Here is a 23,160-nt window from a genome sequence, read left to right as displayed (position 1 = left end):
ATTGTTTTCGCTTTTCAATCAGCCCAAAAGAAGGTGGGAAGGGGGTAGGGGACTGCCTTGGGCCTCCCACACACGAAGAGAGAATGAGTTAAAGCATCCGCAGGTATCAATTACAAGTCTCTAATGCGAAAATAACGAGCAAAGAATTACAAATAACAATACGGCAAATATGAGAGAAGCAGACAAAGCAAATCCACAGACAGAGAGGGAACTATTAAAGAGCGAAAGAGAGAGAGAGAGAGAGAGAGTAAGTGCATTGGGTAAAAAGATACGCGATACAAATGAAGCGCAGCGCAATTCGTGACAAGTTGTGGCAGGTGCAAGTGAAGGGCACAAGAGGCAAACAAAGACCGAAAGACAGAGAGAGACAGACAGAACTACTTAGAAGGGGAATGGACAACAATAAATGCGGATGATAATGGAACCCGATACCGAACACATAAAGCAGCTTTAAAGAGCTTATCAAATGCGAGCATTGTTTGTTTTTCTTGTTTCTTGTTTGTTGTAAAGGTATTTTTGCCACGTTCCTTTGCCTGATTTACGATCCGGCGCCGAGGTGATAAAAGGAAATTTTTTTTTGTTTTTTGGGCAGCTTTTACGAGTGGAAAGTGAAAATAAAACTAATCAAGACAATAGCAGTCCACACATAATGTGAAATTAATCAGCTCTTAGTGCTTAGAGTAGAAAAAATGTGTATTGAATGTGTTCTAATTGGGAGAAATCTGAGACATGATATGATTAATAGGAATTCGGGCATTGAAAACATACTTTGCTTTTCCTTGAGTGACATGAATAAGTAATAAATTAGCAAACAATACAAATTGTGATATTAATCAGTTATGTGTGGAGACAGTTGATAAGAAGCATACACACAGTCACATTTTTGGTCTGGTGAATCTGTCTGAAGCTTTGCCATTTGACTTATAAGATCCGCCCACTCAAATATCTTGGTCCGCCGCCTAGCCTCACACTTTCATATACATTTGACAGACTTTCTTCAAAATTTTTGGCAAGCCATTTTTAACGATAATTTGCAATGCCTTGTAGTTCTCTACAACTGTTGAGCAGAAGTTGTTCAACTGTTGAGTACATCTAAGCTGGGAAACCTTTGTGAAGCTCTACTGCTTGACCACGCCCATTTAAGAGGTCCGCCCATACTAATGTCTTGGTCCGCCGCCTAGTCAAGCCCATTGACGTCTATTTAGAGGACTTTCCTCCAAATTTTTGGCACTGACTTTTTTGCACTTTTGATATTATTAAATTAACAGCCGCTTACTCTGTTAGTTCCCTGCAATCTTACATTTCAAGTTAGCAGCAGTTGATTAGAAGCACACGCTTACACTTTCACACATAGGCATCTTAGCTAGACAAATTTTATGAAGCTTTGCCATCCGACCACGCCCACTTATAAGATCCGCCCACTCAAATATCTTGGTCCGCCGCCTAGCCTCACACTTTCATATACATTTGACAGACTTTCTTCAAAATTTTTGGCAAGCCATTTTTAACGATAATTTACAATGCCTTGAAGTTCTTCTCAACTGTTGAGTATAAGTTGTTCAACTGTTGCATATCAAGTTAGCTGCAGTTGATTAGATGCACCCACATACGCACTCACACATGCCCATTTAAGCTGGGCAATCTTTCTGAAGCTTTGTCGTCCAAACCACTCCCACTTTGAGGATCCGCTCATTCAAATATCTTGGCCCGCCGCCTAGATTAACAGATTGGAAATCCTTTCTGAGACTTTCTTCAACATTTTTGGCATTGCATTTTTCGCACTTTTGAAGATTTTCTTGCTTCTTTGGTAGTAGTTGATCAGCAACCTATTTATGCACATTTAATAGCTATGAAGCTCTCCTCTCCATGCCTTGATAGCAATGATATTTTCGAACTTCTAAAAGCTGAGATACTTTGAAAAAATGTCACAAAACTGAGTTGATGATAATATAGAATAGAAATATAATTCAAAGAAATTCTTTAATTTAATAAAGAGTTTTCATTTGACTATCTATGAGTAAAAATATAGAATAGAAATATTATTCATAGAAATTCGTTAATTTAATAAAGTCTTTTTCTTTGACTTTCTATGAGTAAAAACAAATAAGTAATTAATAAAATTAGCACACAAAACATATAAGATTCATAGGAATTTTGGCAGTCTAATAAAAGTGAAAGCTTTGGCGACAAAATTGGAAGCAGTCACAATAGAGTCGCAGTTACTGGGAAAGCAATCAAAATAAAAGCGAAGTGAAGTGAGGGTTGGCAGCGCCCACTCAGCAAGTGGATAGCCCTGTTGGCAGTTGTTGACTGACGTCAGAGCTGAATGCAACACTGTGTGCGCTCTCTCAGTTCATTAGTCGCCCTCTGTGGTGGCACACAAAGTGGCAACAATAGCTTTGGCCGTGTTGCATTGTTACGTGTTGTGTTGTCGAAGCCAAAACAAATTGGCAGCAGCAGCAGCAGCAAACTTTGGGCCAGGCCAACACAACAGAATTGCGGTGAAATTGCGATGGGAAGACAAGTGGCAAAGCAAAGCGAAGCTAGCTAGTAATTGCAGCTGCAACACGCGGTGGCAAATGCAACTACGCTGCTCATATAATGACGACCACAAAAACCAATGGAATGCGACAAACTGCAGTTAGTCAGAGAAAGAGACAGAGAGAGGGGAAAAGAGAAGCAGCAACTGATTTTTTTGGGGGCAACTCATCAAAAAGGCATCCATCATTGGCGATTTTTGCGAGGCGCCACAACGCGCAGCTTGCCCCTCAATTGGCAGCAATGCAACGACCTTTTAATGGCCCCACAAGATGTGTATATAAATGTATGTATGTGTGTGTGTGTGTGTTAGAGAGAGAGAGAGGTGTGTGGCACGTACCCGGCTGGTGAGGATCCCTGGCTGAAGCATTTGCCAGCTGCGGACGCTGCGGAGGTTGCATGAATGTGACGCTGCGGCGGCGTCGGCTGATGATGCGGCGAGTTGGTGGCCGACACTGTAGGCGTGCTCTTCGACGATGAGGAGCTGCCACCGCCACCGCTTGTGGCACTTGCCACACTCGATGAGGCACCTGCCACTTTGCGTTTCGGTGAGAGCTCCTGAACTCCGCCAGTTCCTCCATTCTCGCAGACGTTCTCGGTGCTGACGACCTGCTCCAGCATGTGTATCTTCAGCATCGTGATTGATTGATTGACTGACTGATTGGTGACTGATTGACTGACTGATGTTTTTGTTTTTTTGTTGTTTTTGATTTTGATTTGTTTTTGCTTTGTCTTGGTTTGAGTTTTGTTTGGTTTTTGGTTTTGTATTTTTTGGTTTCAATTATTTTTGTTGTTTTTTGGTTGCTTTTGGTTTACGCTTTTCCCCGTTTCACTTTTAAAGTCTTTTTTCTTCTTGCTATAGAGAGAACAGAATTTGAGACTTAAAACTTAATGCACATTTCCACCGAGAGAAAGAAAAGAGCGAAGAGTGAAGAGAGAGACGAAGTTGATTAATTAAATTGTTGGTCAGTTGAGTCGAAGTGCGTTTTGAATGCTTTTTATGATAATTCAGTTTACTTGCAACCAATTTCTGTGGCTTTTGCTGCTCGAGCAGCTGTTCAAAGGTACGAAAAGGAAGATAAAATAAGCCCACGCGTATGCTTGACCAACAGATACCCTATAAGTTGATTAGCATAAAGAGCGAGAATAGTTAAAAGTATAAATTAGAAGTAAGGCAGTTAAAAAGTCTGAGAAAAGGGAGCTAAAAGTAATCCAAGCGTATGCTTGACCAGCAAATACCCTAGAATTTGATTAGCATGAAGAGCCAGAATAGTTTAAAGTGTGAATTAGAAGTAAGGTAGTAAAAGAAGTCTACAAAAAGGAAAATAAAATTAACGACCCTAGAAATTGATTGCTATAAATAGCGAAAATAGTTTAAAGTAGAATTTTAAACTATTTCAGTAAAATAAGTCTGCAACTGGAATAAATTTATTACTTCGAAGGGTCAAAAAAGTGACTTAAGCAACCCTTCGAAAACACCTTTTGAGTGCTAGGGTATGCTAAAGTATGGAAAAAAGATGGAAATTTAATAAGTGCGAGAGGCGAGAAGCGAGGAGTAAAGTCAAGTTTATGGTCGGTCGTAAAAGCCCATCAAATGTGCTTTGTGGAAAAGGAAAAACAAAGAAAATCACTCAGGCCCAAAAAATAAAGTGCTGGCATATTAAGAAATAATGCTGCAAAAGCCATTGGCATTGCTTTGCTTCGACTTCAGCTTCGACTTCGACTTCAACTTGAGCGTCTGCTGCTTTCGCTTTTGTCCAACGAAGCGATGAAAAGCGCGTGAAAATGCGTGCAATATGAAAAGGCAATGACAGGCAAGAGGTGGAGGAGAGGGAGGAGGGGCAGACAGACTAGGCAGGAGAGGACAAACAACCCGCACATGTGTAATACGAGCAGCTAAAGATGCCCCAAAAGTGGAGGGGGAATTCCCTCCTCCTCCCTCTCTTCTCTCCGCTGAACATTGAACAGGAAACGTGGAACAAAACCGTCATAAAAGCACTCGAGGCTAAAGCAAAAGTTGACTTGAACCTGCCCCACTGACAATTGGCTTAAGTCTCGACTGGAGGAGGGTTCTCGCTCTCTCTCTCTCCAGCTCTCGCTCTCTCTCTCTCTCTCTCTGGGAGGGAGAGAACTGTGAACTGAAAGGTAATGGCTGCCGGCACGTGTCCAAGTGCCGCCAAGATGATTTATGTTGCATGGCATTGACTGAAGGCATGTGGCAACTGCTTAGCCTTCTTCTTCTTCTCCTTCTTCTGCTTCTTCTTCTCTGGTTGTCAGGTGCTGGCACCACCTCAAAAGCTAAGTGGCTACCGACTGACTTGGTATTAACTTTTTGGGGGCTAGAAACAAGCATTTAAGGACTCAAAGGGATGTGTTTGCCACAGACACTGGACGTTGAACGTTGAACGCGACTCATGACAAGTGGCAATAAGATTATGCTTGCCTCAGGCCCAAATTAGCGTCAGCACTTGACTTAATTAGACGGACAAACTCTCTTCCACAACTCAACTCAACTCCCAAAATGCCCGATGAGAGGCTAAGTAATTAATGCTGCTTTTCCTTAAGTGCAAGAGTTCATTACATAATCGAAACTTGTTCGCTAGATTTTTATACCCGCTACCCATAGGATAGAAGAGTATTATAACTTTGTGCCTGCAGGAAATGTATGTAACAGGCCGACCCTATAAAGTATATATATTCTTGATCAGCATCAACAGCCGAGACGATGTAGCCATGTCCGTCTGTCCATCTGTGTGTCTGCCTGTCTGTCCGTCTGTCCGTATGAACACCTAGATCTCAGAGACTATAAGAGATAGAGCTATAATCTTTTGGCACTATATCGATATAACAAATATACCTTTTGGTACATTATTAGTATATTTGTATTATTGGTATATTTTGAAAAAATACCGCAATATTTTGCTTTTATTCAAAATGGGTAGCGGGTATCTCACAGTCGAGCACACTCGACTGTAACTTTCTTACTTGTTCTATACTCAACTGCTTGTTGTTGGCACCTTTTTGGTATTCTATATATTCAATGGAATAATTTATGAAGAGCTCGACAATTAACTAAATCAATAAATGTGCTCGTTATTCCGAATGTCTTTAAAAGATAACAAAATGTATTGAATGGGAATTTAAGGAAAGTCAGAGAAGAAAATATTTTAAATTTGATTTAGAAGATATTGAAAAGTTGCTTTGAAATGGAATATATATTTAAAGTATATAATATATTTCATTAAAAGAATTATTTAGTCGGTTAAATAAGCCTATCAAATTTAAATAGAATTCAGTATTATAATTCAATTTTTAATTCAAAGAAGAAAGAAAGCAACACGTGCGGTATTCATTTTAAAATATATCAAATTAATATACAGCAAAAATATTAAAAATATACTGATTGAAATATTTGATTGGAATATACCGTATATAAAAGCAGTTAGTAGGCATTTTTGACCATACAAAAGTATTTCTTAAATAATTCCCTTTGAATATAAATTCAATATCAAGCTTGAAATATTATTCAGTACCTTTTTAGAGCACACCAACAATATCACAATTTATTACTTTTCACAAATATTCCTCTAACAATATTGCCCCACAACTTGGACATCTCATAACCACAATAAATCGCATTTTAATAGACTTGAAGCGTATTTAAGAGTTGTGAACTTTTGGCAAATAATGGCAAATCTTTCACGTTACACAATTCACAATTATGTCGAATATTAACCCTGGCCCAAATCGATAAGCTGAAGACATTTTTAGGAGGGGGGCAAATCGCTAGGAAATGATCTGCGAATGGAATCAAATTACTCGAAAAACAAACAAACGAAAACATAATAAAAATCATTCAACTTGAATCGAATTAAGAGCAATGATTTATTTCCATGTTGCTTTTTATTTATTTCTCTATCAACGTTTTTGTACATTTTAGCCCAACACGCAACTTCCGCTGCAAATTCGTCTTTTCCGCATGCGAGACAACAACAACAACAACAATGAAAATAATGAAAATATTTTGTAATAAAGGCAACACTGTACAACATAATCCACGCTCAGGTGAGAATGATGTATGTAGACTCATATATATCCATATAATGCGTATATATCTCTCGTAAAATAAAATTAAGTGAGCGAATTCAATTACGAGGCACACAAAACAACCTCCGAGCCCCTCTCTTACCCACCCCCTAGAGGCCCCATTATATAGTCGATTCTATGCAAAAAATAATCCATTATGTGCGCGTTTTTATGGTTAGACTGATGAGGAATGAAGCGAGGGAAGAAGGGAGGTAGAGGGAGGCGAGTAACTGCAATAAAAACGCATATAGAATAATTTATTTAAATCAGCATCCAACCGCCCCCATCGAACACAACTCTGACGATGTCTACGACGACTTCGACGACCTTTTATGGAGTCGGGGCGAACAAAATAAAAATAAATATCGCAATTTACAGCGATACAATTACGTAGCGAGTGTGGGACGATGTCTCAGCTAATTGTGGTTAAAAACCAGTGAGAGGGAGAGGGAAAGAGGAGACTCGAGAGGGAAAACTCGCGCACAGATTATAATACTTAAATCAGAGTCATTTCTTTTGCACTTGTGTCGCCAAATTGACATTTTATGGACGTGTTGTGATGATGATGGAAGACCTCGAGGGTAAAGTCAGGAAATGACATAAGAAATCAAGACAATAAAATAGATAACTCGAATCGATAAACAACAAAACTTTGACCAAGCAAAATTGCTGACTAAACTAGAAAAAAGTTGATAGATTAATAATTACTAAAGCAGCCACTAAAATAATTAAAAGCAGGCAAAAAAGAATTCCAGAAGTTAACTGATTGAACATGGATTATATATGGAATTATTCATGAGACAAGCTCGTAAAGAAAGTGTAGGAATCTGATAAGTCAGCTAACGATAGTTGAACTCAAGTTGTCCGATGAATGAATAAAGTTAAATGTAGGAATTCGATAAGTCAGTGATTGTTGAGGTCGATGAATGAATGAAGTTCTGTTAATGAAATGGGGCAAATTACAGTTAAGTAAACAGGCTGCCACAAAATCTGATTGAACTGACAAATGCTTTCAAGGTTGTCCAAAGCAAATGGACGCTGATAAGATTAGATAAGAGTAGAGAGAGAGACTGTCTCAATTGCCAGATAAATTTACAAATTCCTGTAACATTACACAACGAATGGCATCGAAACATATTTGTTGTTCTTTTGCCAACTGACGGCAGCTGCTGCTCTGTTTTTGTTGTTGTTTGTGGACAGTCGCAAAGTAAACCAAACACCGAACCCCAAACACCCGAGAGAAGTCAAAGTCGATGCTGGGCAAAGTCAAAGAAGTGGCAGACAACTCGCAACTGGAAAATGGAAAATTGTTGTGTGTGCGACGACCCCAAAAAAAGCAGAAAAGCAGAAAAAAAAATAAGAATGCTGTTTACAAAATTTGTCAAGGCATAAATATTTAAACACGTGTAACTGTAACACGGAAACCCAGAATCAAAAATACCAAGAAGCAGACAGCAAACATTGGAAACTCAAAAAAGCCTCCGGGCAAGACGATGCTAAAGATACCCTAACTTTAGGATTGAGTGCAAATATGAATCATTTAACATTCATTTAATAGAACCCAAAAGTGTGTTAGATACCTAGAAGAGTGACTCATTTTGCAGGGTATTATCGGGGAGAAACTTGAAAGAAATTCTGCAACTTGGCAGAGCGTAAAATGTTGGCAAAAGCCCCAAAGGAATCGGGACTCTGGGAAACGGGGAAATTGAGAAAACGAAACTTGGAATTACCTCAGGCGATTTCTATGTTTACTTCACACAGTGAGTCAAGGCAGCATGTTACCAATTTGTAAACCTATATATCAAAAGTGTGTGTGGTAACCTTCCCCCTCCTCCTCCTCCTCCACCTCCTCCTACGCTGCGTTGAGCTGATAAGGAAACCAGCAAACTGGGCATTCACAGAGTATTTATAGTTGAAGCGTTGACTCAATTTAAGTTGAATTCTTATGTTTACCGTTAGGCGTAACACTTAGTGGGAGGATAGAGAAAGAGAGAGAGAGGGGGGCAAAAGGTTCGAAGTCCCAACAAAAGAAACCAAAGGCAAAATGACGTATCGACGACGACAAAAGAAACTGAAATCAGATTGCGAAATGTTGACGCAACAGTCAGCGGAAGAAAGAGAGTGACAAAAAGATAGAGAGAGAGAGAGAGAGTGGGGAGTGAGTGAGAGTGAAAGAAGGGCAAACAAATATTTGAGTGTGTCAGGCACTTGACACAGTTATCGGGCGATTAATTAGCTGTGATAATACCAAACAAAGTGAACACGAGAAGAGTTTTCATAATTGATAAGCGACTTTTTATTTTAGTTGCCAGCCGTTTAGACAATATCGAACAATGTTTACACGTAATTTTTTTGGCAGCAACTGTTGAAATTTCACACATTTTGTTTCTGACCTTCGACTACCCCAAATGGTCAACCTTAAAAAGTTCTAAAACTTTAAGTCAACAGTGTAGAAATAAGTGGAAACTGACCTTCGCATGTGGCTCACATAATCCCTGGAATATTACATGGAATATATATTTCATATTGAAAAGAAGAAGCAGACAAAGCAAATACAGGAGCGGAACGGAACGGAGCGAAGTGAAGTGAAGACTTTGGGCACAGGTGTAAACAGCTCGTAAACAAACACGCGCACACACACACACACGCACTCACATAGAGTACCAATTCCCCTCCTCCTTCTCTTGCATACTCGATGCCAAAGGCAATTAAAGTAAACATACAAAATACACGGCAGGCGAGAGGCGAATATCAAATACGAAAACAGCGTCTATCTCGTTCTCGCTAGCTAAAAGTACACTCCACTCCTCATTCCTTTCGGTCAGACTATTCTACCTCCTCTTCCTTCCCCCCGCTGTATTTGGCACTGGGCCAACGAACGCGCACGCCCCATAAATTAAACTCGCGTGTGTTCTGCGTGTCTGTCTGCATGCTGTGTGAATGGGGGACTGAGGGAGACAGAGGGCTGGGAGACCACTGCGAAAGATAAGCGACAGAGCAAAACGCATTTGGCAAAACGGTAAATTTGCAACAGCGACCAAAAAAGCATCGCATCGAAATCCAAAATCAATGCAGGCGAATGACACGGCAAGAGGACAACGCAAACAAGCGACACTTGGTGGTTGGGTTAGTGGGAGCGGGAGAGGGAGAGGGACAGGGAGAACGAACGACACTGCAGAGTCATCGTCTGCGCTCAAAATAAAGCTCAATCTGTGGCTGTGGCTGCGACGTAGGCTGAGCTTTTCAGCTGGCTGCACTTCAACTTGAACTTTCGGTCAAGCAGCAACAGCAAAAACAAAAACAACAACAGTAAAAGCAAAAGCATTGAGCGATGACAAGACAATTGATGGGCGGCTTCGAGTGGTGGAGTGAGCGAGAGAGGGAGCGAGTTGTGTGCACGCCAGGAAGAGATGGCGATGAATGAATGACCAGATAAAGTGACCAAAAAGCAGCTGTTACTTTTGCTCTTCTTCTTCTTCTTCTTGAGTCTACTTGTTATTGTTATTGCCGCTCAACTGTTGAGCTTTGAAGGCAATTTGCCAGTTGAAGAAGTTCATTGCAGGCGGCGCGTGAATTGTGAATACACTCGTGAATAAATATTTGATGTGAGCTGCCGTTTACCTTTCGCTGCAAGCGACTGCAAATGAATAAAGCAACAGGCCACAACGAAAACAACAGAACAAAGATTGACCAAAAACAGAGCACAATAAGAAATAAGAAAAACAAAATTGGAGACACATAAAAAATACGCCCCAAAAGCGTATTGCAAAAATTCCAGCAGCAAATTTCGCGTTGCAGCTGCGGCAAAAGAAACACGAGTGAAAATTCGCCAACAACTGGAAAAAATGCCGAAAACAAGAAAAATTAAAAATCATGCCAATAAATGCAATGTGCAATGTTTGCAATCGAAAACGAAAACCAACAACAACAAGAGGAGCGAGAGAGAGAGAACGAGAATAACAACAAGCACAGGGTGTATCATGTCAAACCCGTTTGAAAGAAATTCACGTGTGTTGAGGACTCTGTTGGCGATGTGCAACAAAAAAAAAAAATATGCCCCTCTAGCAATCAACAAAAACAACAACAACAACAGCATGTTGCATATTAAACGGCACACGAAAAAATGCGTAAAGTTTAATTTGCATATTTGCAATGCGGAAAAGGAAATTGGCAGGCAAGAGAGAGAAAGAGACAGAGAGTGAGGATGCTAAAAAATGACGACAAATCTGGAAGTTGATTGACCACCTTTAAAAAGCGCAAAGCACAAAGATGCCGAAATTTGATAAAGTGAAACTAACTGAAAAAGTTAATCGAAAAAATACTGGAAATCAATAAGATTGAACTCTACCGAATGCGAATGTGCTAAAATCCTTAACATTGAACTTGAATTATATTGCAAAGCAATAAGAGAAAAGAGAATTGCACATAAATTATAATTAGCAAGTTGATTGGCTGTCTTTAAACGTGATAAGCTGATAAAATACAATATACACAACAGTTTTAAGTTGATGCCACAATTCGACAAAGTGAAATTAATTAACAAATGAAACGACAATCCAGCAATCGATAAGATTAAATTTGAAACGAATATGATTCAGTGGAAATTCAATTGAGAATAGAATTTGTAGTCACTCATACTAATTTTGTTCTTCGTTTTATTTTGCTTTTAATGCTTTATCTGTGCATCAATCGCATATCAATCAAATGCAAAGTGCAAAATGTACAAAAATTAGCTCACAAGTATTTAGAATTTAATGTTCTATGTTTTCGCTACTGAAATATTTATTTTTTATACTTTATCAGTCTGTGCATCAATCGCATATCAATCAATTGCATTTTAGGATAAGGCTTTCGCTCACAAGTATTTAAAATTTAATGTTCTATGTTTTCGCTTATGAAATATTTCGAATTTCTCTGCAAATCAACGCACTTAATCAAAAACTTTAGCAATCTGAGCACATCAATCACAGATCCATCAATTGAAATTCCAAGTGTTTCGGTGCTTTTCAAGCTTTATCAGTCTGTGCATCAATCGCATATCAATCAAATGCATTTTAGAGTAAAACATTCGCTTACAAGTGTTTAATAAATTAAAGTTCAAAGTTTAGGTTAGTAAAATCTTTCAATTTGCTGTGTAAATCATTTCACAGCTTATCAAGAAAGAACTTTAGCAATCTGAGCACATCAATCACAGATCCATCAATTGAAATTCCAAGTGTTTCGGTGCTTTTTATGCTTTTCAAGCTTCTCAAGCTCTCAAGCTGTTGAGGCATTTATTTGTCAAGCTCTGCAATGATATCCCAAGATGTATTGCCCACTTGTTGATCTCAATCTCAGAGCTATCAACGACAGCAATGAAAAAAGCACTCCATCAATAAGCCAGGCACACGAATACACTCACGAATACATTCACGAAAACACTCACACTTGTGTGTGAAGCCTGCACATTTATCAAAATTCAATGCGATCGCGGCGATAAAAAATTATAAATAAAAAAAGAGGAGATTGAGCTGATGGAGAAGAAAACACACGTAACAATCACGCGTGACGCATTTCAATCGAATGCAACAACAACAACAAAAACAGCAACAACAACAACAAAAGCAATAAACAACAATAATTGACAAATGACAAGCTGAGCCGGTGAATGGCAAATGAGCTGCGATTTATTCATTGTTGTTGTTGTCGCTTTTTTTATTGTTGTTGCCGCTGCTTTTTTTGGCGCTTCGTCTCTTTTTTTTTGGGGGGCTGTTAAGTTGTTGCCACTGTTGTTGTTGTTGCTATTGCTGCTTTTTATTGGTCAACTCGATTATGATTATTGTTTTGTGGAGTGCTTTGTTGTTGCCTTTGTTGTTGTTTTTGCACAATTATCAACGACACTTTTGTAATTTGTTGGTTAATAAAAATTTCACTCGTAACTAATCATAAAAGTGGTCGAAACACTTTCGTTTATTGTTGTTGTTGATTTGTAGTAGTAGTTGTTGTTGTTGTTGTTGTTGACAACCCTTTTTCATATCAATTCACTTTTTGATTCACTTTTGTGTGTTGCAATTGAAAACTTTTCAAGTATTTTGTTTAATTTCACTTTTCAACGCGTGCCGGCTTTGATATCTCTCTCTCTCTCTCTCTCTCTCTCACTCTTTCTCTCGCTTTTTGGCAAATTCCACACTCGATCATTTTTGTCAGCTTTCTTTTGCACTTCTTCTTCCACTTCTTTTGCTGCTGTTGCGATGTTGTTGCTGATAAGAATGTGCACGCAAATTAGCCAAATTTCTTGGCACTCACAACACTCACACTCACACACACACACACTTGAAAACACTCACAGGTTAAAGAATTTAAGCTTTATCTTCTCGTTGTTTTTTTTGACAATTCGTTCAACGAATTTGTTGGTTGCTGCCTGCAACTGTTGCTGCTGCTGCTAATTTGCAAATGATGCGTTGCTGCTGCTGGTTGCTGTTGCACGGACAGCGCAGCAACAACTCACACATTTTGAATGTAGCGAAATCGCACGGCGAAATCAGATGTTCGACGCTGTTCGGCTCCAGACACAGAGACGACAACGAGAACAACAATAACAACGACGACGACAACGAAAAGGACGACGACTGTGACGGCGACAGCGACTGCGACGGCGACGGCGACGACACGTTCTCGACGCCCACACGAGTCGATTATCAAAACGAAACTGAAATGCCAATTGGACTGCTGCGGCTGCCGTTGCTGCCCCAACTGCGCTGCTTGCGCTGCTGGCTGGCGCACGAAGCTCAGATTTCAGGTTCCACAAACGAAAGAGAGAGAGCGAACGAGAGAGAGCGTGAATAGCTTCCACAACCGACACTCTCAGCAACTGGAATAACAACAACCGTTAAGCGTGGTCGTCTTTCATTCGCTCTCTCTCTCTCTCGCTCTTTCTTTGTGTTTGTGTTGAACTAAAAGCAAGTGCAGTTGCAGTTTAGCAGAGGGTTGCGAGAGTGTGGGAGTTGCATGCGGCATTCAGCATTCAGCGGTGGCAGTCGCATGGGGGCGCATTCTTGTTTATTTACATTTACATTTATTTACATTTACATTACAAACGCGAGCGATTATTGTCGCCGACGCCGCCGTCGCCGCCGCCGCCTGTTCACAGTTGGCAAACTGTAAATAAAGCAAGCAGAGCAGAAGCAAAAGCAGAAACAGAAACAGAGCGGAGAATGAGAGGCCCGCATTAGCCAATGCAAACAAGAGTCCAGCCAACATAGAGTCCAAAAACAATGCAATGCGGTCGGCTTCAAAGGTCCAAAAGACTTTCGAGTGCAATGCTATTTGCATAGCTCTCATTCCACACTCTTTACTTCCCCCACCGAGTTGAGTTTCTTTTCGTTTCGCTTTACCCTAAAAGTATGCAGAATGCGGCGAAACGTTTGCTTTGCTTTTCTCTGCTTTGCTTTGCCGCTCCGCAAAGATAACAAAAACAAACTCTCAACGGCCGGCATGGGACACCAACACCAATGCCAACAGCAAAGCACAGAGCTCACGCATACGCAAACACACACACACGCAGAGTAAAGCAAGCACAGTTGGCGAGAGAGCACAGAGCACAAGAAATCTGTAGGCGCTCTCTCCCTCTCGCTCTGGAATGAAAACATAAACAGTTGTTTTTACACTGCGCTGTGGTAGAAATATTTCTTAATACTGCTGCAGACAGTTGTTATTGCGAAACAAACACAATACGATAAAGCAGTTTAGGTTTACAATCTATGAATTACGGAGTAAAAGATAAAACTTCGTTATTTTGTTCTATGATAGCTTGCAATCAATTGATTCACAATTAGTAAAAGAAAGAATTTTTAATGTTAATTACTAACTGCAGAGTAGTAAAAACAACAAAAAACCATTTCAACAGAAATAATATTCATTATTCGTTATTCTCATTCATTATTTATAACTTCATTCATTCATTATAAGTCTGCAAATCGAATTCCATATTTTCTAATCAGAAAATAACCGCACACTTGTTCAATAGTGTCGCTCAGCTGTAAGCTCTACCACGCGCAAGCAGTGTGGATGGCGATTGTCTGTTGTGGATGCTGGAAGCATTCGCTCTGTCCGAAATCAACGCAAAGCATGCGTGAGCAGCAAACAGCGAGAGCAGCCAAGCACTCTCTCACTCTCAGTCACTAACACACTTACACAGAGACTTGCTATACACTTGCATACGCATAAGCGAATGGCATCCACAGACGTGGCGTCGACTGCGACGGCGTCGTGCACTTGTTCGCTCGCTTGCGTTTATCAACAGCCTCGCCAGCTGTTGTTGTTGTAGTTGTTGATGTTGTTGTGTAGTGTGTGTGGTCACATACTGCTGCTGCTGATAACGCAAGTGGCAGTTTTGGAGTTGCAGCTGATAAGACAGCGAGAGAGGGAGGGGGAGGAGAATGGGAAGCAGAGGAAACAACTGTTGCTGGCAATAGGCCAAAAAGCCAACGCCAACGCAACAGCAACAACAAAAACAACATCCACAATAGCTAAAGCAAATATGCATGCCCCACTTTTGGCTGCAGATTTGAATGCAGCTGTGGGTGGGAGGGGGGCGTGTCGGCATACTTGAAAGCAACAATAAAATTCACTGTATTCACTGTTCGACTCACCGCATTTGTGCCAGCTTGCTCTCGTCATAGCTCTCGAGTCGCTGATACTGCGCCACCTGGCGGTGATGGGGCAAAGTGCCTGATCCCGAGTGGCGACGATAATCCGCAAAGCTTTCGCTCTTCCGCAGTCCGGGAATCTTGCCGGAACTATTCCGCCAATACTTGATCATGCGATGCAGTGCGGTTGGCGATGCTGTGGCCAACGACGCAGCCATGGCCAACGAAGTCTCGCTGCCACCTGCACTCAGCGTGTTGCATGCATCGGCGTGATCCACCAACGTTCGATAGGAACTCATTATTTAAACGCCCCCCTTTCGAATTGACGCGACAAATTAAACTGCGAAGCGCGAACTGCGAGCGATTAACGACCCCCTAAAGACCCCGGAGAATACTGCTGAAGAACGGAACAGAACAGAACAGAATCGAACTGAACAGAACTGAAAGCGAATTATTATTATCTGCATTCCGAATGGCATTCGTATTCACACTCGTATTCATTCGTATTGTCATTTCCATTTCCATATTTTATTGTATTTCCATTTACATATTTACATTATTACGATTTTTCTTTTCGCTTTTCTCCACGTTTTATTGTTTATTTAAATTTCGCTTTTATTGCGCTATTCGTGGCATACACATTAATTACTTCCATATATATTCATTGCTTTATGCTCATATAGAACTGAGAATTCAGAACTGAGAACTGATAAAATAAAAATACAATTTAATTCCATTTTGTTTATTCAGCATTTCAGTTTAACATATTGCGATATTGCGCTTGCACTTCAATTCATTATGCTGACTAATTAGTTTATGAACATTTTTATTATATTTATTTGCAGAATCGCCTGACTAACTGTGAATTATATCAGTGAACTGCTCCGCAGGGAAATTCAACAGAGTAAGTGACGTTCAACAATTTTTAATTTATCAAACTCCACATTTACATATATAGTATAATTATGTGTGGTGGAATATTTCGTTTATTTTAAAGTATTGCGTTTATCATAAAAATTATGTAAAACCTTCAAGTCATAGAATTAAAAAAGACGTAGAGAAGATTATAAACGGTTGTAGGTTGATTATAAAGTTTTTTAATTTACTAGAAAACAATTGTTTAGAAAGTTTCTCTAAGAGTATTCAAAGATTTTTAGATTGGATTGGTTTTATTATAGAAATATATAAGGGACTTCTATAATTGTTGCATTTATTAGAAAATTTTATTTCTAGAAATGTCTAATTTTATTTCAGTGTATTCAATTGTTCGACCACGTTACAAACTTTGTTCGAAAACGTATAGTATTTTTTTGGTTTTTACATTCGAAATATATTTTCATATTTCTTATTTCTGTTCTTTACTTTGAATTAGGTTGCATATAATACCTTTCTATCTAAAGTATTGCATTTCTTCCAATAATGCACTTCAAGAAGTATTGTATTGTATTTATCATCGAAGTAGCTTCCCCTGAAATTTCTCTCAGTGTATTCCAAGATTTTTTGATTGGATTGGTTTTATTATAGAAATTTATATATAATTGTTGCATTTATTACAAAATTTAATTTCTAGAAATGTCGAATTTCATTTCCCAACATTTTTCTCAGTCTATTCAATTGTTCGACCACGTTCCAAATTTTGTTTGAAAAAGTATAGTATTTTTTTGGTTGTTATATTCGAAACATATTTTCATATTTTTTATTTCTATTCTTTACTTTGAATTAGGTTGCATATAATATCTTTCTATCTAAAGTGTTGAATTTCTACCAATAATTCACTTCAAGAAGTATCGTATTGTATTTATTACCGAAGTAGCTTCTCCTGAAATTTCTCCCAGTGTATTCCTCAGATTCACCACGTTCCAATATTGCATTGCTTCGCTGCGATGGTGGAAACAAAAGTGAATTGATAAGAGAGTTGTGTTTGAAGAAGAGTTCATGTGTATGTGTGTGAGTATGTGTGGGAGCATTGTCTGGCATTGTGGCATGCCGCCTTGTGGCACACTCTATTAGCAACTGTTGTGCGTCCGTCATCAATCAACGCGTTGCGCTAATCAATCACATTTTCAATTCCATAATGCAGCGCACCCTTTGACCCAAGTAAGCCAAGCAACAGGCAACAGAAGTTAAATTCTTTCTGTCTTCAGTCTTTCGTCTTCCATCTCAGTTTCAATCTCAGTTGCTGTTTTGGCCTGTTGACGCAAGTTGCCCCCACGTGTCTTTAGAAACTTGCAAGAAGCAAGAAGCAAAGCGAGTGTGAGTGCAGCACTCAATGCATCAATGAATCAAGTATTGAATCATTTGGTGGCCAGTTTCAGTTAATGACTGCTTGGGTCATAACATTGCAAGTTTTATTGCCGCCGAGCAGCCCGCAGCGTTGCGATAATGGCCCAGACTTAAAGGCGTCGTTTATGGCCTGATAACATCGCATTCAAGTCCAATGCTAATTCTCATGCCGACTCCAAATCCAATTCGAATTGCAAATGCGGAACGAAAACGGGTTTTTCTTTTCAATTCTAGTCTTTTTCTAGTGCTGATTGATTAGGATTAATCACGAAAGCTTCATATGGATATTAAATGGCAGCTTGTTGAACTTGAAGCTGCAAAAAGGATTAATAATAAAGATATTAATCAAAAGCGAAGTTTAATTAGCTTTCGCATTGCAAAATTGTTTTTGCCAGCTTAGGTTGCTATCTTTATTTTCTGTTTTAATGATATTAAGTTAAATGATTTATTTTCTTTAGCTTTAATCTGTTTTCGAAGTTGTTGAGTTTGAAAATGAGCTTAATCGTACTTAAAAGGTTAATGAGCTTTCAAAAGAGAAGCTTTCGCAATTTTAGAATGTATTTATTTTAATTTTGTTTTATTTATCTTTTTGATATCATCTGCAGTTTTATTGCGTTTCCAAAACATTTCTCTGAAAATAACAGAATTTCAAACAGAAGGCAACTATTAATGAACAACTATTAATGAATATCCTAACATTAGGGTTAATGATTTGTTTTGGTTAGTGATTTATTTTTGTTTTAGCAGTTGTATGTGGTAGTTAGGCATAAGGTTGCCAACTTTATTTTCTCACTTAAAGGCACTAACTTTAATTATTTATTTTCTTTAGCTTTAATATACTTGCAAAGCTTTTGAATTTGCAAGCCAGCTTAAAGCGTGATGGCTGAGTTAAAGCTTAGTTATTAAGCTTTTAGAAGAGGAGCTTTGACAATTGAAGAATGTATTATTTTGAACTTTGCTTTGCTTTTCTTATCATCCTCAGTTCAATTGTGTTTTTAAAGCTTTGTAATTAATGAACATTAGAACATTCTGGAGTAAGTAATTTGTTTGGAGTCACAGCTGTTTTGTTTTTGTTTTGTGGGACAACTCGAGGAGAGTTTTCACGGGAAAAGCGAAAGCGAAACCCGCCGGTCGACTAATCACCATTTTTGTGTTATCAGAAACCGCACTAAATGCCACTTGGTACGCCGTAATCGAATCCGACAACAAACTGTGAGTGTGAGTGTCAGACTGAGTGAGTGAGTGTGAGTGTGAATAGTCAGTAGCGAGTAGCGAATGCCGCAGCAAATCAGATAAATCAAACATGGAAAACAAATCGCATGATAAGCGGCAACAGGCAGCAGGCAACCATGTAGCCGAAAACAGACAAACTTGGCTAACTGACGTTGACTTGGCCAATGAAATCCAATCGAATCGCGTTGCAAAGCGATGTGAATCGATTCGCATCGAATTGAATCGAATCGAATTGCAGCCATCAAACGTCATTCGCAAATCGGCTACTGTAAATTTGTGTGTAGAGCAGAGCTGAGTGGAGTTGACTTCATCTCAGAGTTGAGTTGAGATTTATAGTGTCATTTCCTCGTAACATGATGAGGACAATCCCCTCCCTCTTCCCCCCTTCTTCCCCTCCGCTGTTTGTTGTCAAAATTACATTAAAGCGGAAATCGCTTGCCCCAAAATACTGACCACAAAACTGCAACACAACTGACCAGTCCAAGTCGAAGTCTCAGTCTCATGTCACTTGAGCTGGCAGAGAGTGGGTGTTGAGGAGGGGGGAAGAGAGCCGGGAGGGAGGGGAGTGACACGCAACACCCGCGACACTTTTCCTTCGGCGGCGACATAAATCAGGCGTCGTCGTCGTCGGCAACTTGCCTGAAATGCGAGACACTTGCAACTTTAGTTGTTGCGGGGGAAACTTGTCAGAGAGATTTACCACAACTCCTTCCCTCCCCCTTCCCCCTCTTCTGTGATCTCCCCTGCGGAGTGCGTAGACGTAATAAGTCGGAGCAGCCACAAGGCGTCGACGTCGCGACGGCACGCGAGCCATGTCTGCCACTGCCACTGCCACATAATTCATTCCACTGATCCACTGAGTGCCACAGCAGCAGTAGCAGCAACTGCAACAACAACAGCAGCAGATACTGGACACTGTGCAACGTGCAACGTGCAGCGTGCAGTGTCGTTGGCTTAATTGACATGTGTTCATTAGGAGACTCAAACATTATTGCCAGTTGTTATTTCGATACTCTCTTACTCTGCTATTTTGCTTTCGCTGCGTCTCTACTTTGTGGCAGTTGCAAGCAGCTAGTGACGAAAGGGAGGCGCCACAAGCAGAGGTGGCAAGCTGCAGCGCTTTAAATTTGAGTTGAAATTCAAAGCAGCAGAACTTTAGTATAATTTATAAATTTATTCTAATCAATAATGTGAATTTACCTTAATTGCAAGAAAGTTTAATTTAGTAAACTTTATTATTATTTAATTACTTTAATTACTTGCTTTAATAATCTTCATTATTGTTTAGAAGTGCACCAAAAATACTTCCAAATCTTTCCAAAGTCTTCTTTATATGTAAGTTTTAATGTGAAGAAATGTCTGTCACATTGGTTAATGAAATTTGCACTTAAGGGCCACTTACTAATTTACTTTGTGGCATATTTTTGTATTGGAAATTTTATGTTGCGGATATAGTGATTAACGCAAATCAAATTGTTCTTGCGTCCCTTAACATTTTTACTCCCAATACCCAAATTCTTTCTATTCCAGTTGAGGCCGTTATGTGAGATTTTGATATTCTTGCATTTGTCGCTTTCTTTTCATTGTGTTTCATGTGCTCAATGAAAAGACAATATGTATTAATTAATTTTGCTCTTCCCATTACATTTTTACTCCCAATCGCCAATGTCTTTTTTTGCAAGTTGAGGCCGTTAAGTGAGATTTTGATATTCTTGCATTTGTCTATTTATTTTCATTGTGATTGATGTTTTCAATGAATGGAGAATATGTTTTAAATACTCTTCCTCTTTATATTTTTACTCCCAATCGCCAATGTCTTTTTTTAAGTGAGAGGCCGTTAAGTGAGATTTTGATATTCTTGCATTTGTCTATTTATTTTCATATGTATTAATTACTCTTGCTCTTCCCTTTTCATTTTTAAGGCTAAGCGCAACTATTTTTCTCTGCCAGTTGAGGCCGTTAAGTGAGATTTTGTTAAACATTTGTCTTTCTCATTTCTTTATCTGTTTTTGATGTGCTTAAAGAAAAGAAGCTATCTATTAATTACTCTTGCTACTGTTTTTAACTCCTGATGACGTCTTCTTTGCACTTGACACTATTCTAAGATTCTTTTCATTAGCAACAAAAGATAGATTTTATTTAAATGGAGCCCAAAAGGGATTGACATCAGCTTCAGTCTTGATTGGCTTGCAGATCTCACACGTTGTGTTTTTATTAGCTCAAAGAGTATTTGTGTCTTTGTTCTAACCGACGTTTAAAAAAAAGGGCGACACTTTGGTAACATTTGTCGCCCTAAGCGACTCATTCCACAGCTGTTGCTTTCTGTGTTAACTGTTTCCCTCTCTATCTCTCTTAGCTGTTGTCTCTTGCTTGTCTTATCAGGTTGAGCGACGACTTTGGGACTATCGATGAGCCCTTTGACCTCGCTGCTAATTGCCTTCAGCAGGAAGATCTTTTTGGGGTAATCCAACAACAGCTGTTTTATCGTTCTATTTGTGTCGTCTCTCTTGACCTTTTGGCCTTTCAGCAGGAGGCAGAAGACGAAGAAGAATAAGGCTATTGCTTAGCCAAACGACGACGACGATAAAAGTTATAGGCGCCATAAATTAAAATGCAAATTAAAAGTCACCAAAAGGGCAGCAATAGAAGTGAATAGATAGTCAAGGAGATAGACAGAGAAAGGAGAAATAATTATAGAAGGAAAGATGGAGTTCAGTCTCTCTTTTTTTATCGCCTTAATTATGGCCAATATTTGGCCAATAAAAAAGTTGACTAAGCCAACAGCAGAGCAGCAAAAGTTGCCAAGCTTCAAGCTTCGAAGTCGACGTCATCAGCTCCTCACTCAATTCCTAAGTTTTTCTCAAGTTTTTCCTGCTTTCGGTTCTGTTTTCATTTCGTTTTTTTTTCTTTTTCGGCAAGACATGAAAAAACAGACACACGCAAAGTTTTAATTAAAAATTTGTGCGCTCTTCAACTTGAAAAAACTGAGGGGGGCGGGCGCTCAAAAGGGGGCGTGAGCGGAGAGAAATGCGAAAACTGCGTGCAACTGCGAAACTGGCAACATTTCGCTTTCATGCAACAACGCAACGCAACAATTGCGACGCTTCCCTAATCCTTGCCAGCTTCACTCCGCGCTTCCCTCTCTCTCTCTCTCTCTCTCTCTCTTCCTCTCTCTTTCTCTAACTGTCGCTGTCTGAGCCACGTCACGTCGCTCGGCTCGCTCATAAATCTCAAATCAGCTTAAATTTAATTTTTGCGCTTTCCGCTTTTGTCTTCTCTTGGCCAAGTGTCGCTTGGCCATTTCGCCTACAATTGGGCCCAGAGCAAGGCAGCTGGCCAAGGAGTAAATGAGGATTTAGGGTTCGGCGCTAGCTTCTCTCGACTCTCGTCAGCGGCAACAGCAGCGTTTAGACTCCATCAAACTGCCCGCGGCAATAAAACTTTGCCACGACAACAAATTTGCGACACTCTTTGCGAGCGGGTAGCACGAATATTCGATTAGGCTTGCAACATTTCATGCAACTTGAAAGTAGATAGAATACTAAGCTAGAAAATTTTAGTCTTCTATATAGATATCTTTGAAATATTGATTTTACTTTGCAGTCTTTGAAATATTCCTTTTACTTTCAAATCTTTGAACTATGGCTTTTACTTTAATACCTTCTACATACTTTGCCAATTGGCCAAACAACTTGAACTCTCTTTTAAGCTACATTGTTCAGGGTATAATAATTCATGTAGTATTTGTCTAACGTCTTGCAAACCTGCTTAAAACTAGCTTATCTTATTGTAATCAGAGTTCAGTTGTCGACTCTTTACAGCACTGAATTTATGATTTTCTTTCTTATATACATGATTTTAAAGCATAGCTTTAAATAATTAAGAAACAATTGGGAAAAACGAAATATTTTTTGTGGATATTATTCGTAATGAAATAAAAATTTTAAATAACAGATGTTGCTAGTAGTCAGTAACTTACATAAATGTACAATGAAAGAAACTAATATAAGAAGTTTAATATGATAGAAAGAATTGACTTTTTCTTTACTCTTTTTCTTTTGCTCTGATTCCCAATTTGGTTAACTTTTAAAAATGTGATAAAAAGTATCAAAGTATAGAATTGACATTTTCTCTCTACTTATTATCAAAAGGTAAAACTTTTTAAAATTTAAATAAATTAGGAGTCAGAGCAAAAGAAAAAGTCTATTCTTTCTAAAAGTTACCAACATTTATCATATTAAACTTCTTATATTACTTTCTTGCTCGCTCCATTCATTGTACATTTAAGTTACAGACTATTAGCAACATCTGAAAGAGTGAATTACTCCCTGTTGAAAGTCTAGTATTGTGTTTATTTGATTATCTAAACAGTCACTATGAAGTAGCTGCTCCC

General features: G+C 39.1%; 1 protein-coding gene and 1 long non-coding RNA gene across 5 annotated transcripts in view; one reads left to right on the top strand and one right to left on the bottom strand.

Moving 5' to 3' along the window:
* The window catches only part of LOC117565903 (rap1 GTPase-activating protein 1), a 104,135-nt gene extending 88,501 nt beyond the window's left edge, over window positions 1-15,634 (bottom strand). The window contains exons 1-2 of one of the 2 annotated variants that reach the window (XM_034245254.2): window positions 12,951-13,313; window positions 2,879-3,394 (exon numbers count right to left, since the gene is read on the bottom strand). In XM_034245254.2, coding sequence (XP_034101145.1) covers window positions 2,879-3,174 — 296 coding nt within the window. In that variant the 5' untranslated portion in view covers window positions 3,175-3,394; window positions 12,951-13,313. Of the gene's footprint in view, window positions 1-2,878; window positions 3,395-12,950; window positions 13,314-15,254 lie in introns of those variants that run through there. The other variant, XM_034245255.2, reaches the window with a different exon arrangement.
* LOC117565909 (uncharacterized) overlaps window positions 1-16,158 on the top strand; it is a 69,298-nt gene extending 53,140 nt beyond the window's left edge. The window contains exons 5-6 of one of the 3 annotated variants that reach the window (XR_007954579.1): window positions 6,479-6,614; window positions 16,097-16,155. This is a non-coding gene — a long non-coding RNA (uncharacterized LOC117565909). Of the gene's footprint in view, window positions 1-6,478; window positions 6,615-16,096 lie in introns of all 3 variants that reach the window. The other 2 variants (XR_004571945.2, XR_004571946.2) reach the window with 2 other exon arrangements.
* The last annotated feature ends 7,002 nt before the right edge of the window (window positions 16,159-23,160 follow it).

Source organism: Drosophila albomicans, chromosome 2L, assembly GCF_009650485.2.
Source record: "Drosophila albomicans strain 15112-1751.03 chromosome 2L, ASM965048v2, whole genome shotgun sequence".
In the NCBI taxonomy this organism is placed as follows: domain Eukaryota; kingdom Metazoa; phylum Arthropoda; class Insecta; order Diptera; family Drosophilidae; genus Drosophila; species Drosophila albomicans.
The sequence above is the reverse complement of the archived record's forward strand: the minus strand, read 5'-3'. Positions and strand labels throughout refer to the sequence as shown.